This window comes from Bombina bombina, chromosome 3 (genome assembly GCF_027579735.1).
Source record: "Bombina bombina isolate aBomBom1 chromosome 3, aBomBom1.pri, whole genome shotgun sequence".
Lineage (NCBI taxonomy): Eukaryota > Metazoa > Chordata > Amphibia > Anura > Bombinatoridae > Bombina > Bombina bombina.
In genome coordinates, this window is record NC_069501.1 from 1,180,366,762 (window position 1) to 1,180,383,542 (window position 16,781).

The window sequence follows — 16,781 nt, forward strand, 5'->3', positions numbered from 1 at the left end:
TGTGTGCTCTGCCAGAAACATATAGAACAGGTATGCTGAACAGGACTCGGCAAAGATCCCAAGGAACTACTTGCATTTAAAAATAAAAAATATAACACGGTTGAACATGACTACAGGGAAAGAAAGGCATACAGATGGATATATGGGAAACAGGACATGCCTTTTCAGAGAAGGGGATGGTATAATAAGAATAGACGGGTGAACTTTGAGACAGTGGATAGCAGTGGGGGGCACTCGTCCGGGAGTGAAGCCATTAGCTCTCAACGTGTTACAACTGCTACTGGTGGAGTCAGTACTAGGTCTTCACATAGACCCCCTTTACCTGCGGGGTCAGACACCGACACAATAGGAGGGGCGGTAGGAAACACCATGGTAACAACAAAGAAAAGTACTGCCCGCAAGCAGAAAGCATAGTATACAACGTAAGCTCTTGTACTTTATCCAATGCAGAATATTCACTTTTAAACAAGGGCCTGTCATTTTTCCCTAACCCCGAAATGTGATACCTTTGATATACAAGTGGACTTATTTTGCTTTCAACAGCAGTTAAAACTAAAAGACCACTTTAAGAATACTCTGACTTATATACAAGAGAGCATTAATACTGTTACAATACAATATGTCTCTGAGTGCAATATGTGTATTCTTTCTTTTCAACTGAAAAACCCAGTTTACAAGTCTAATACAATACACTGCACCCCATCTTTTACTTGATTTAATATATTAAACTAATAATAAAAAGGAAGACGTAAATACCTATACCACGGGTAGTGCCATTGGTTTTTTCAAATATACTCTCTAGATCCTTCACATCGAACACCTCAAGTTTTTATGGACCTCACTTTGTGCTGGAACACAAAATTTAAAGCAACTAATTGTCTAATTTGTCTTTGTATCCTATAGTATTAAGAAAACCTTTCAATGGAACTAAAGAGCCTAGCCCAAAACCACCTGAAAAACAGCCCAAGAACCTATTTTCCTCCTTTACCAAACTTTACAGTAGTCTCTATGCATTCCGGTAAGTAGTGTTCTCCTGGTATCTGCCACACAGATTTTTCCATCAGACTGCCAGATAGTGAAACATGATTCATTACTCCTAAGAACATTTCTACTGCTCCAGAGTTCAGTGGTGACATGCTTTACACCACTCCAGCTGACGCTTGGTATTGCACATTATGATGCGAGGCTTGCGTACAGCTACTTGGCCATGGAAATCCATTTCATAAAGCTTCTGAACCACAGTTCTTGTGCTGATAGTGCTTTCAAATGCAGTTTGTAACTTTAGTGAGTGATGAAACGAATGAAAGGCGATTTTTACATGATACTCACTTCAGCACTCGGCAGCCCCACTCTTTAGGTTTGCTTGATCTATTACTTTTTGGCTAGGTTGTTGTTATGTTGTTCTTCTGTTGTGCATATATATATATATATAGTTCAAAATGCTAAGTCTTCAGCTACTTGCCAAGCCAAAATATTACTCGCCACGGATCCCACCCACACCACAACTAATATCCCACACCTTCTTTGCATTTGCCATTTTTTTGAGAGAATTGTATAATTTTTTTCCCAGTGGCAGTTATATTCAGTAAAGAACAGCACTTTTTGATCAACAGTTCCTGTCTTTTGTTTATAGAGCAGGTCATCCCTCTTTTCTTTATTAGCCATATTTATGGCATACCTTCAGTTTCATTTAGAGTACCCTCTATTTTCAAACCTATTATACATCTCTATTGCATGTGTCTCTATTGAGTGTCAAATTTCCTCATACTCAAACAGTTTCTCCTTAGGCAGAGAAATTGTCCTACTGGTATCCCTTGTATCAGGGATTGGGGATGGTGACTTGATGCCTCCAATATATTATTAGTGGCAGCTTCTTTTCGGTAGATTTCAGTGGCCAGCGATTTTCCCTCTTTTTTAATTTTTACATCCAAAAATGTTAATTCCTCCTCATTATATTCAAAGGTCAAGAGAATATTGAATATATTTGTATTCAATATTTTCACAAACTCCTTCAATGACTCACTGGTGTCCCTCCAAAGGAGGAACACGTCATCGACATAATGCAGCCAAATTGGGACATGTTTGTAGATCCATTCTTGCAGATCCCAGAAGACAACAGAGATTTCCCACAGACCTAGATGGAAGCATGCGTACAATGGGGCACAAGTTGCCCCCGTCGCTGTTCCTCTAATCTGTTTATAGAACTTTTGGTCAAAAACAAAAACATTGTTTGTTAGAATAAATTCCAAGAGTTCCAATACAAATTCTGTATGTTTCTCGAAAGGGGTACCCCTACTCTCCAAAAATTGTCTTGCTGCTTTTAGCCCAATCTTGTGAGGAATGGATCAAGGGAGACTAAGATAGTGTCCTGTTCAACCTCTATTCCATCCAACTTCCTCAGAAGATCACTGGTGTCTTTTACATAAGAAGGTAGGGTCTGAAGGAATGGCTTCAAGAAAGTGTCTACATAATTTCCCAGAAGTCGGGGATGCTCCCTATCCCAGATATTATGGGCCTTCCTGGAGGATCTCTCATATTTTTGTGGAGTTCTGGGATACAATAAAAGACTGTGATTCTGTATATATAGATACCTAAATGCTTTATTATCAATTAGACCTTCCTTTCTTGCCTTATTTACTAAGTGGATTAATTCTGCTTGCATCTTAGTTATGGGATTATTTGATAGAGGGAGGTACTGATCTTTAATTCTCAACTGCCTTTTGACCTCATTTACATAATTGTTCTCATTCGTGACAAGGTTTCCCCCCTTGTTCGCCTGTTACATTATAATACCAGACTTATTCATTAGTTCATTAAGGGCTAGTCTTTCCCTGCGTGTAAGTTATTTTTTATTAGAAAGGTTACAGGTGTTTAGTATAGTGCTAGTTGAAACCCTTGCTACATATACTTCCCTGTTCTTACAACAGAAAGAAAGTGATAGTTTAAATAGAAAATAGTCTATATGTGCGCTAGAACAAAGCTGTAGGGTTAAATATAGTTTTAATTCTTTGATGTGTATCAATTCATCATAAGTAGTTTAAAGCATTTTCAAAATATATGCAAAGTGTATTTGCAAATTGAAAATATTGGATATGAATGTGTTATTTGTGCTTTAGTGCATACATAAAATAAAATTTTCAACAAAATATATCTATAATATCAAAAATAATTTATTGGGTATTTATAACATACTCGAATAATTGCTTATTGCTCCTAAAAATTCACTTTTAAAATTCAGATAATATGACCGGTCATTTTCAATCAAATGCAGAAAATACAAAATTGTTAAAATACAATAAAATACAATATGCTCAATGGGCTTGAAAGAAATCTTCTTTTAAAATCTCCTTTTAAAATTGTACCACCTGCTTGTTATATGTGTTTCAGTTCGGTTGCTAAAAAGTAACTGATTTTCAATGATTTTAATATGAAAGTCCAGCACATAGGATTTTATCCTTTTTTTATAGAGAGTTGATAATTATCCCTTAGTGGTGGGGTACCTCTAACTGGTCAAGCTATATGTCTACAATCAACTGAGGAGGTTGGTAAGTTGGTTTGTTGGTCTGAAATACCTTTATCCAAGTACACTCAAAGGTCACATAAAACTTCATATAAAGCTGATAGTGGTTGGCTAGCAAACTAAGTCCGGACTCTTACACCCCTTATTTAAGTGCCTACCTTTTAAATGGAATGGCTCATTGATTACTTATGGGATTACCTTTCTGATAATATGAAATGAGCAGAACCTCGGCACGGGTGTCTATGGAGACTCGTAATGGCTGCTTAGCCCACTCACCACTTCTCCGATGTAGTCTGATAAGTCCGTGTCACTTGATCCTAGCAACAAGTCAGCAGGGATTCAAGTGTAGTGATCCGTTGTCTATGATGAAAGTCCTTACTCTGCGCAGAGTTTGTGGATGAAAAAGTAGTTCCTTAAACTCCAATACAATTCTTCTTTTAGAAAGGTATACAATCAACGCGTTTCACTGATAAATGGCTTTATCAAGATCATTAATTTAATTTAATTGTGTACACAGAAGAAGGATGGTATTGGATTTTAAGGAATTACTTTTTTATCCACAAACTCTGCGCAGAGTAAGGACTTTCATCATAGACCACGGATCACTACGCTTAAATCCCTGCTGACGTGTTGCTAGGATCAAGTGACACGGACTTACCAGACTACATCGGAGAAGCGGTGAGTGGGCTAAGCAGCCATTATGAGACTCCACAGACACCCGTGCTGAGGCTCTGCTCATTTCATATTATCAGAACGGTAAACCCATAAGTAATCGGAGAGCCGTTCAGCTTTATATGAAGTTTTGTGTGACTTTTGAGTGTACTTGGATAAAGGTATTTCAGACTAACAAACCAACTTACCAACCTCCTCAGTTGATTGTAGACATATAGCTTAACCAGTTAGAGGTACCGCACCACTAAGCGACATTTATCAACTCTATATAAAAAAAGGATAAAATCCTATGTGCTGGACTCATATTAAAATCATTGAATATCAGTTACTTTTTAGCGACCGAACTGAAACACATATAATAAGCAGGTGGTACAATTTTAAAAGGAGATTTTAAAAGATTTTTTTCAAGTCCATTGAGACAAATTGTATTTTATTGTATTTTAACAATTTTGTATTTTTTGCATTTGATTGACTATAGTACAATCAATCTAGAAAAAATTAGCAATTATTCAAGTATGTTATAAATACCCAATAAATTATTTTTTATATTATAGATATCTTTTGTTGAAAACTTTATTTTATGTATGCACTAAAGCACAAATAACACATTCATACTCAATATTTTCAATTTGCAAATACATTTTGCATATATTTTGCAAATGCTTTAAACTACTTATGATGAATTGATACACATCAAAGAATTAAAATTATATTTAAATCTACAGCTTTGTTCTAGCGCACATATAGACTATTTTCTATTTAAGTTATTTTTTATTAAATGGGTATTTTGTTTATTTGCTTCTCTACCTCTCTCTCAAACAGTTGTACCGCAGGTACAAGAGCTAGTGACAGCATAAATTTAGATTTCCTTTTTAAAACCAGAATTGATTGAGGTATCTCATTTTCCTACAGCAAATGTACCAGAGTATCCACAGTAGCTTGATCTTCTTGGCTTATATTAGTATTAGAAGGTACTTGAAATATTTCTTGATTTTGGTTACCTTTCATTACATATGAAAGGACTACTTTTCGCGCAAATAGGTGCAAGTCTTTTATAACTGTGAATCTATCTAGGCCATTTGCTGGACAAAAAGACAAACCCTTCTTCAATAGACTGATATGAGCATTATTGAGAGGGAAAGAAAGAAAATTTATGCTTACCTGATAAATTTGTTTCTTTTAGACACGACGAGTCCACGGATTTCATCCTTACTTGTGGGATATTCAACTCCTGGTCAGCAGGAGGAGGCAAAGAGCACCACAGCTGCTATATATATATCTCCTCCCTTCCCTCCCACTCCAGTCATTCGACCGAAGTTAGGAAGAGAAAGGAAAAGCCAAGGTGGTGAGGTGTCTGAAGTTTACAAAAAATAATAACCTGTCTCAGAGAACAGGGCGGGCCGTGGACTCATCATGTCTAAAAAGAAACAAATTTATCAGGTAAGCATAAATTTTCTTTTCTTTTTAAAGACACGATGAGTCCACGGATTTCATCCTTACTTGTAGGATACAATAAAAAATCTAGAGTACACGGATGATAAGGGAGGGAGGGAGGGACAAGACAGGGAACCTAAATGGAAGGCACCACTGCTTGAAGAACCCTTCTCCCAAAAGCGGTCTCAGCCAAAATAAAAGTATCAAATTTAAAGAACTTTGAAAAAGGTGTGAAAGAAAACCAAGGTGCAACCTTGCAAATCTGTTCCACAGAAGCTTCCTTCGAGAATGCCCATGAGAAAGCAACAGCCCTTATGGAACGAGCCGGAACTCTCTCTGGAGGCTGTGGTCCATTAGCCTCAAATCTCATATGTAATGGTACTCATTGTATCGACCCTGGAAGGATAAAATGCTGAGTCGGCCCAGCCGGGACCTTTGGACAGGCCTTTGTAGTCAGGACATTTTACCAACTGAGCTACGTCATTGGATATACTCTTCTTTCAAAAAGAAAGAGAAGTAGCCATAGCTTTCTGTCCCTTACGTTTTCCTAAGAAAACCACAAGGAAAAGACTGATGAAAATCCTTAGACGCCTGCAGGAGAAAACTTTTAGGTATGGACCACGTCCATTCGTTCCTTCTAAAAAGAAGGATTAGGACACAAGGAAGGAACAACAATCTCCTAATTAATGTTCCAAACAAAAGTAACCGTAGGAATAAATCCTAATGTAGTACATAAAACTACCTTATCTGAATGGAAAATAAGGTAAGGAGACTCATACTGCAATGTCGAAAGCTCTGACACTCTACAAGCATAGGAAATAGCAACAAGAAATAAAACTTTCCAAGATAACAACTTAATATCTAAGGAATGCATAGGCTCAAACAGAGCCCCTTGAAGAAGTTTAAAAACTAAATTCAGACTCCCTGGAGGAGTAACTGGCTTGAACATAGGCCTGGTCCTGCCCAAGGCCTGACAAAAAGATTGTACATCCGGAACATCCTCCAGACGTTTGTATAACAAAAAAAACATCATTCCAACATTTGACCCTGTAGGGAACTAGTCGATAAGCCTTTCTCCAAACCTTCTTGGAGAAAAAACAAAATCCTAGGAATCCTAACTCTACTGCATGAGTAGCCCTTGGATTCACACCAAAAAGAAAATTACGCCATATCTTATGGTAAATCTTTCCAGTTACAGGTTTGCTAGCCTGAATCATGGTCTCTATGACCAAATCAGAAAAAACCCCGCTTAGACAAAATTTAGCGTTCAATTTCCAAACAGTCAGCCTCAGAGAAACTAGATTTGGGAGAAAGAAAGACCCTTGAATTAGAAGGTCCTTCTGCAACGGAAGTCTCCAAGGTGGCAGCGATGACATGTCCACCAAATCTACATACCAAATCCTGCAACGCCTAGCCGGAGCAAAGAAAATCACTGACACCCTTTCCTGTTTAATTCGAGCAATAACTCCAGGAAGAAGCACAAATGTAGGAAAAAAGGTATGCTAGACTAAACGGTCTAAGGAACCGCCAGAGCATCTAACAGTTCCCCCTGGGAGTCCCTGGACCTTGACCCGTATCTTGTGGGCTTGGCATTCTGTCGAGACGCTATGAGATCTAACTCTGGTTGACCCCATTGGAGAATCAGGCGGGAGAACACATTTCCTGATGGAGTTCCCACTCCCCCAGATGAAAGGTCTGCCTGCTCAGAAAGTCCACCTCCCAGACCCCTGGGATGTGGATCGCCGACAGCGAGCAATAAAATATCCTGGCTACCTTGGTCATCACTAAGGAACTCCTCATTCCTCCCTGACTGATGTAAGCCACTAAAGTTATGTTGCCCGACTGGAAGCTGAAAAATTGGATCAAGACTAAATGAGGCCAGGCCTGAAGATCATTGAAGATCGCTCTCAGGTCCAGAATGTTTATAGGAAGAACAGATTCTGACTGAATCAAAACTCCCTGAGCCTGTCGGGAACCCCAGACAGCTCCCCACACTAGAAGGCTAGCGTCCATTGTCACAAACGCCCAAGACGGTCTGTAAAAGCAGTCTCCTCGTCTCCTGCTCCAGGGTTATTCAAGGAGACAAGTCCGCATAATCTCCGTTCCATTGCCTGAGCATGCTTAACTGCCGAAGTCTAAGGTGGAACCGAGCTCTAACTTCCTGACTTCTGTCAGAAAAAACTGTATAGATATGGAATCTCTCATGATTCCCAAGAAAATCACCCTTGTCTTTGGGACTAAGAAACTCTATTTCAAATGTACCTTTAGAGTTCTCAGAAAAGATAACACCATGTCGGTATGGGATCTTACTTGCTGATAAGATGGCGCCTGGACTAGATATCGTCCAGATAAGATGCCACACCAACGCTCCGTGGCCTTAGTACCACCAATGAAGATCCCAGAAACTTCTGAACTTGTGATGAACCCTGTGGATAGGAACATGTAGATATGCGTCCTGGAAATCCACTGTTGTCGTAAATTGACCCTCCTGGATTAGAGGAAGAATGGTACAAATAGTTTTGTGAAAGACAGAAGCCTGAGAAATTCGCTTAGACTCTTGAGGTCTAAAATTGGTTTGAAGGTTCCCACCTTTTTGGGAACCACGGACAGATAATGAACACCAAACCAAACATGATAGAGGAGAACCGCCCCCTTAGGAGTCGGGTACACGCCCCTCATGTTGAGTCAGCAGCAAGACTTATAAACTGATTACCCTATGCTAAGTCAGATATTGATCTCCGAGCTAGGTAGGAGGAATAAAAGATCTTCCCTGGAAATCTTGAGAGAAATGACACTCTCTCTTATTTCCTTTTCACTTACTCATTAAAGGCCCTTCTCCTATACCTGTGAGAGGGGATTGTGAAAGACAGAACCCTGTCTGTCCCTAGAGAGTATCGCTGCACTGGAAAACAGAAGTCACACCAACCGCAGGTTGACAATGTAGACCCCTATTATTAATCATAGAGTCCTTCAACTGCATAGAGTCTTGAAGGAACTATTCTTTATTAAAAGACTCTAAACCAACATGGAAATTCCCAATTCCCTTGGTTATCTCCTTTCTTCTAAGAGTAGAAGAAAAAAGGGGCAAAACCCTATAGCCCTATCTGGTACAGGAATACTTCCACCATTAAGGGTCCATCATAATATTAGAATAACCTACTGGTGTTGGAGGCACCCAGAGTAGCTAAAAACCTCCTCAAGGAGCTTTTGATTGGATAAAGGTAGTTACCTCATCCGAGACTGTGAATTCCTTGTCCGGTGTTACCGAAATATCTTCCTCCTTAGTTATAGGGAAGAAACATTCAAAATAACCACAACTGAGTCAATCACACTATTTTGAGTGAATAAACCTCATGCACATTTTAAATCCAAGAATGTATTAAAAACAGGGCAACTCCATGTGGTCTATAACATTTTTTTTTTTGGAACACCTAGGAGAAATTTGTTGTATATTTGACCATTGACACTAGGCTCTTAAGCAGTATACGCCTAGAAGAAGTAGGTTTAGAACAAGTCTATCCTTATCTTAAAGACTTCCCAATAAATGAGAAATAGAAGTGGATTGGTAGAACCACCTTGAAATCCAAGCCTAAAACCAGAGACCTCTAGCAGGGTCTCTTGGACCAACCTGAATTATAATAAACAGATGGATTCCTTAACAAGATTATCACATAAAAAAAAAAGTTACTGTCTCTTTAAATGTTAAAAGTAACTTTTTTTTTTTTTTTTTTATTATTTCTGTTGTGCAGAGGTAAGCTAAAATTAACATGCAAACATTGTAGAGTTTATCAGAAACGTTACTTCTTTGTTCACAGCTATCGCCATGACATGAAAGAAGTAATGTCTTGTGCAGCAATTCCAGAATGAAATTGCGAGGAACCGCAGGGCACTGCCTGTGAGTTAGAAAATGTAATGTATACTCCTAATCAATCTGCCTCACATATGGCAGAATAATTAAATATAAAAGTGATATTTTGCACAGCAAATCCAGATTGAATTTGTGAGGAACCGCAGGGCACTGCATGTGTTAAATATGCACTTAATCAATCTGACTCTCATCTGTACATCTGGCAGAATAATTGAATAAAGACTTAAACTGTTGTCAATAGAAAGTAACACATAGGAAAACGTTACTGTCTCTTTAATTTTTAAAGAGTAATTGCTTTATTTTGCTGAGACAGAAATGATTGATAAAATAAGAGAGGAATTTCATAACTGCTATTTACACCTCAGGTTAACCCATCTGAGGTATCAGGCAGCCTCTCAACACAAACCCTGCCCTTGCAATAGCGCTGACTGAAGCGCAATATCTGAGACACACATTTATCCGTCTCTTCCGACAACCGGATGTGCTAGGAAGGAAGAGCCCCTGAAAAACTTTGGCGCCCTTTGTAAGCTCCGTCCCTCGTGGGCGTCACACAAACCATCTCCCGGTCGCCATTGATTAAATAAAGGAGCAAAAGGAGAAATCTTTCAAGCTGCAAATAAAAACTGCTTAGCGTTACTGTCTCCTTTCTGATAAACTCACACTGTGACAAACAGAATAACACTTAAACACACGATCTCCTGGTCACCAGTGTAATAACGCTGTGTTTAAGTCTAAACAGCTGAATGTCTAATTGTTACCGGAAGCCAGAGAACAGAGAAACCCCTTAGAGCTTTGTAAAAAAATCAATATAATCTCACTGTCGGCTCTATTAGATGAGACCGCAGGAGATTAAACACATTACCCAGTGCCTGAGTTCTAGCTGCTACAACGTCTCCTGATAAACTAGGAGAGTCTGTGTCCAAGATCCATAAGGTCTAAATCAATAAGGTGCCCCAAACTTTTTCTGAGTTCCTCTCCCCAGAAATAAAGTTAGCACTTACCCTATCTTCTGCCTGGCAGCAAAGGCAGTCTCCAGGTTTAGGAGGTCCTCTCCCTCCCATGGCCCTGTAAATAAGCGAAAATCCTGTTAAAAATGCCTCAGGTTTTCTTGGTAAGGGCAGCATCAGAATATGGGAGGCGCAGAGAAAGTTCCCATTGCTTTAAAATGCTCTACTGCAGAGACTGATGTGGACTACGGCTACACCCTAGAACAAAGTAGCACTCTCTGGCACTACTTTAAAAATAATAAACTCTTGATTGAAGAATCTAATCTAACACCTCACTTTACCTCTTCCTATCACTAACATAGGCAAAGAGAATGACTGGAGTGGGAGGGAAGGGAGGAGCTATATATAGCAGCTCTGCTGTGGTGCTGACCAGGAGGTGAATATCCCACAAGTAAGGATAAAATCTGTGGACTCATCGTGTCTTTAAAAAGAAAGATAAATTAACAATTTGCAATTAATCTACTTTCATTTGTGGGTGTTCACCTAGAAGTCCCCCCTGTAGTCCCTCCTGGTTCTCATCCTCATATCTGAACCTAGTCCTGGCGACTATCCAATTGGATGATGTAAAAGCGTGAGGAACAAATAAAATTCTGTCGCGGACTTTAAATAAGCTGGAAGTCGATCCTCCAATGAACGTTTGCCCCGAGGAAGCCCCAATGACGTTGAAGTCATGTGGGGGGTGAAAAGTGCGCCAGCAGTGACGTCATCAGAGCGGGCGGCTCTGTCTTAATACCTGAACGGCTGGATGATCTGCTACTGTGGCCGCATAGCTAAATACTAAGCGCAGCTGGTTTGCTTGAGGTTTGTTTTGGCAGTTGCTTTCCTTTGGCATATCTGCCTTATACACCCCGGACACCCACTTGGGAGGACCCTTTCTAAGGAAGCATGCTCTCTATGGAGGACTTAAGTTGGTAACTATACACGCACCTTCCTATGCACCTTCCCATAAATGGAACATATAGGCTTACCACGCAGAGTCTTTTGTGGGCTTAACATTGGGCTAAATATCCGCACAATATGTCCGCAAACTATGCTATGTTTTAAGTACTTCTGAAGCTTCTAGCACTTTATTGTAACAGCTTATGTAATATTCAGCCCTATACTAGTGGCATTCTGATATATCTGGGGGTGCACATAAATCCTAATTATACAGTTTGTTTCATGATGCCCAAAATATTGAATTATAGTGGTGTCCTCTGAAATCGATGTTGTGCATACCCCGTATCACCTAGGCTACCTTTGTATTCCTATTGTGTACTTTGTAACTTATGTATAAAAATCTCTGCATAGATCCTCAAGGATCACTATGGAAGCCGCAATTTTCGCTAGTATATCGAAGCTACCCTCTGGTGGAGGTGTTGCAAGGTTTTTCCTTTGTGTATGCTGATATATCTGCTACTTATGTACATACAAAGTACTCTTGCCTCTTATGGTAATTAATATATTTAGATTGTGTAGAATTTAGGCATAGATCCTCAAGGGTCACTATGGTGGAATTTTTTTGCCTAGGTCGCAAAGCCACCCTCTAGTGGAGACGTTGCCTATTTTCTTAATTTTCTTTATTTACCGTAAGTAAATGGAGCTGTTTCTCTTTGAATGTATTTCATATTAACCATAGTTATTTTGTTTGTTTTAATTTATTGATGTTTTTTTTCACTACGTGTTGGCCCAATAAATGATATGCACTGAATCTATCACAATTTGTTATGCTGAAATCCCTGTCTTTGTGTAGTTACTTATTGAGTCTCTACTCAGTCTTCTTCAACACATTAAATAAAATACATATCTAGGTAGGCTCAAGAGCAGCAATGCACTTCAGGGAGAATGAAGCAAAGGCTGAATCATTCCTACTTCCGTCTTTCTAATAGAATGAAGCTCCAATACAATGTGATGCTTTAAAACACCCCACCCAAGCTCAGGTTTACTCAGAACAGTGTATTGCAGCATTTAAAACCGTTTTAACTAATCTTCAAGTGGATCTGTGCCAATACCATATTTTGTGTAACTATTTGGTCTATTTTGCTGCACTCCCAAAGGTATATTTAAACTGATGGTAAACTTTAGCTATTCAAATGCCATACAGGTGGCCCTCGTTTTACAACAGTTCAATTTACACCGTTTCAGAATAACAACCTTTTTTTCCAGTCATGTGACTGCTATTGAAAAGCATTGAGAAGCAGTGCACTTATTAAAAAAGCCAGTAGGTGGAGCTGTCCGCTTGTGTTGCAGCAAAACCAAGCAAGCTGAAGCTGAAATTAATCAGTTTAACCAGACCTGAGCTATTGAGCAGATTTCAAAGGAACAAGATCTTCCTGTCTATAAATCAGTCCAAATTGGAATGCATAGCAAGAACTGTTTGCAGTAAAATATGCAAGTGAAGTCTGTGTTGTATGATTATTTTATTACGTTTATAATGGTGTTTAGCAAATGTTGTTGTTCATTTAACTTAGTTTAATTATATATTCTGTGTTGTGTGATTATTTTAAAGGTCCAGGGACATTAGAAACATTAATTAATTATTTTGAAGGTCCAGGGATTTACAACGATTCCTTCTGGAACCTAACCCGGCGTAAACTGAGGGCTACCTGTATATGTAATCTTTCCCAGTAAACAGGTATATGTGTACCTATTTTTTTAATCTATCCATGAAAAGGGTTAAATCAGTGCATATTCTAATTTTTCTATTACAATGTTATGCTGGCCCACTGGGATGAACTCTATCTTTTTTTTGTTCGACAATTGCAATGAACATCCAATCAGTGTGTGAGTCGTATGACACTCTTGTCCAGCCCTTTGAAAGCCTTTAGGAAGGCTATTTAGAGAGTGGGTGGGACAGCTCCCTATGTCACAGCCCTGCCAAAAAAGGAAATGAAGGGTGGTGCAGGAACAGAAGATACCAAGTAGGATTATAAATCTTGTTTTATAAGATATATACACTTTTTAAAAAAATGCAGTTTTGCTTGTACACTAATATATTTTTCATTGCAACATTTTTGAAGTCTGAAATTGATCACAACTTTAAATTTTATTTTTGTAAGTTTTGCAAAAACTAAACTTAAGAATTTGTATTTAAAAAAGGAAGATCAACCAAACACTCAAGCATGATTGTCACTATACACTGACCCATTACTATGATTAGCAACAAACATAGGACCATTGTTTTTTTTAATCACTTAAAGGGACATTAAATTCAAAATTAAACTTTCATGATTCAGATACACCATGCAGTTTCAAACAACTTTCTAATTTACTTCTATTATCTAATACGCTTAGTTCTGTTGGTATCCTTTGTTGCAAAACATATCTAGGTAGGCTCAAGAACAGCAATGAAGAAGCAAATTTGAAAATAGAAGTAAATTGTCAAACTGTGCAAAATGATATGCTCTATCGGAATTATAAAAACAAACATTTTGGGGTTCATGTCCCCTTAATCTACGCTACCTTTTTCTGAAAAAATAAATCAAACATATTATGATACATCAACATACGGTAATATGTATAGCAATTATCAATACTACAGATGTAGAAATAAAGTATATGAACAATTATTAAAAAGAGATAACATATAGAAAAAATAATACATTTCTTTTTATTGGAAAACAAATAACTAATATTTCTCTGAATCTCTATCAACCAATACATTATAATATTCACTACAAGAGTGAGAAATAAAATGTATACTCACAATATGGTCCCTCATGAGGATTTTCTCTGGTGGTATTATTCTTCCTGTGAGAGATACTTGTTTCTCTAAATGCATCCCCCAAGCCTCAAGCTCTGATCGAGCCGAACTGTTACTGTGAAAAAGAAGAAATCAGTCTATTAACAATGTTACTGGACATTATTGTCACTCTTGGGGCGCGATCCGATAAAGATCGTAGTTTGCGGCGCAAGCGAGGTAACCCCCGCCGCCCGCAGTTTCAGCTTGCAACTCGAGCTATCCTATATACGGCGCCGTCAGAGGCTAAAGTGCCGTAAGTCTGACAAACCAGCGATGTCCAGAAATCGTAAACACAAATTTCTGGAGTCACCAGTGACTTACGGCACTTTAGAAACTGCCGGCGCCTACAAAACCTGACTAAAGTTATAAAATCTCCCGTACTGTCTAACACGCCTCCCAAACATAGCCCGACACGTCTAATCCTCTATCCGCTATCCCCCCTCACTATCCTAACAATAAAACATGTATTAACCCCTAAACCGCCGCTCCCGGACCCCGCCGCCACCTAATAAAGTTATTAACCCCTAATCGGATTGAACTTGAATCTGATTATAGTTAATATATATAATATAATAACTATATTAACTATATTAACCCTAATATAATTAGAGTTAATATAGTTAATATAGCTGGCGGCGGTGTAGGGGGATTAAATTAGGGGTTAATATTTTTAAAATAGATGGCGGTGGTGTAAGGGGCTCACTTTAGGGGGTAGGTAAGATAGATGGCGGCGGGGTAGGGGCTCACTTTAGGGGGTAGGTAAGGTAGATGGCGGCGGGGTAGGTGCTCACTTTAGGGGGTAGGTAAGGTAGATGGCGGCGGTGTAAGGGACTCACATTAGGGGGTATGTAATGTAGCTTGCGACTGTGTAGGGGGATCACATTAGGGGGTTATACTTTTAATGTAGGTGGCGGCGGGGTCCGGGAGCGGCGGTTTAGGGGTTAAATACTTTATTAGGGATTGCGGCGGGGGATCACGGTTGACAGGTAGATAGACATTGCGCATGCGTTAGGTGTTAAGTTATTTAGCAGGTAGTTTAGGGAGTTACGGGGCTCCAATAGACAGCGTAAGGCTTACTACGGCTGTATTTTGAGGAAAAAGCGCGGTCAGCGCTTAGAAACGCGTAGCATTGTTTTTAACACAGGTTTATTGTCTGATCTGTGTTTTTTAAAACCACTTGTTTTTATTAAATCTTTTACATCCATTTTTATACTGGAGTCTTCTTCTTTTTGGTCCTGACGTTCATCAACAGCTCACTTGGAGTTCATCTCCCACTGCAGCAGCACTACCTTGGTTTAAATGTGCACTAGGTCACCATAATATACCTAGTATGCTCCATTTGCACTACAGTGTGCAATACAATTTGTGAGTATTCCCTTGTTACTAAGTTGATACTCATTATATCTCCATAATTGATTTGCACTAGGGGTCGTCCTCTTTTTTCCACATCTTTTCCAACTAGAGGTGAAAATGGAGTAAGATTTCTCCATTTTTGCCACGTATGTCCTTACGCTGTATATTAGATACCAAACTGCGCTGGTTTGGTATACCTGTCTATGGCCCAAAAAACTACGGGCGACGGCAGAAATATACGAGCGTAACTTCTAGGTTACGCCGTATATAGGATACCAAACCAGCGCAAATTTTGGCGTCGCCGGCTTTTGCGGGCGCCGCTGCATATCGGATCGGGCCCCTGTTTTTTTTTTTAAATATCAAGAGACATAAGGCTGCATCTCTTGTCATTATTAACTACGTAATTACGTAATTCATTGCTGCTCTATTCCAAGGGTTATATTTCTAAATGCTTTATAAAGAATAAAAATGTAACTAAAAAAAACCCCCACTTAATAGAAAATAAATAAATACAGCCATACAACAATGAGTCAGATTACAAGTGGAGTGGTAAAGTAAAAAGTAAAAAGTTAGCATGCAAGTTAAACCCGACGAGCGCTAACTGTAGGACTTGACCGTGTTAACTTCTCCATATAGATTTCAATGGAAAGTCCAATTTAAAAAAAAAATCCTAACAATTATCGTTTGCATGCTAAACCTACAGCGCTAACCCGAATTGAGTAGTAAATACTGTACATTCCTCTTCTTCACATAGTATTAAATGTTTACAAATATTATATATATATATATATATATATATATATATTATAGCCCTTTCCATTCAAACACTTTGTCATATAAAATATACCTTTTAACCCTAAAAGACTTTTCAATTTACTAACGGCCAGATTACGAGTTTTGCGGTAACAGGGGTGCGGTGCTAACTTGCACGTTATTGTCACCGCTCACTTACCTAAAGCGCTGGTATTACAGGTTTTTATAAACCCGGCGTTATTAGGCAAGAAGTGAGCGTAGAGCAAAATTGTGCTCCATACCGCATTCCAATATCAGTGCTGCTTAAGTCAGCGGTGAGCTGGTTGTACGTGCTGGTGCATGATTTCCCCATAGACATCAATGGGAAGAGCCGGCTGAGAAAAAGTCTAACACCTGCAAAAAAGCAGCGTAAAGCTCCGTAACGCAGCCCCATTGATTCCTATGGGGAAACAA

General features: G+C 38.9%; 1 protein-coding gene across 1 annotated transcript in view; it reads right to left on the minus strand.

Annotated features, from left to right (window-relative positions):
* The window catches only part of PIWIL4 (piwi like RNA-mediated gene silencing 4), a 684,822-nt gene that overhangs the window by 319,932 nt on the left and 348,109 nt on the right, over positions 1 to 16,781 (minus strand). Inside the window, exon 10 of the mRNA XM_053705591.1 lies at positions 14,187 to 14,298. Coding sequence (XP_053561566.1) covers positions 14,187 to 14,298 — 112 coding nt within the window. The remainder of the gene's footprint in view (positions 1 to 14,186; positions 14,299 to 16,781) is intronic.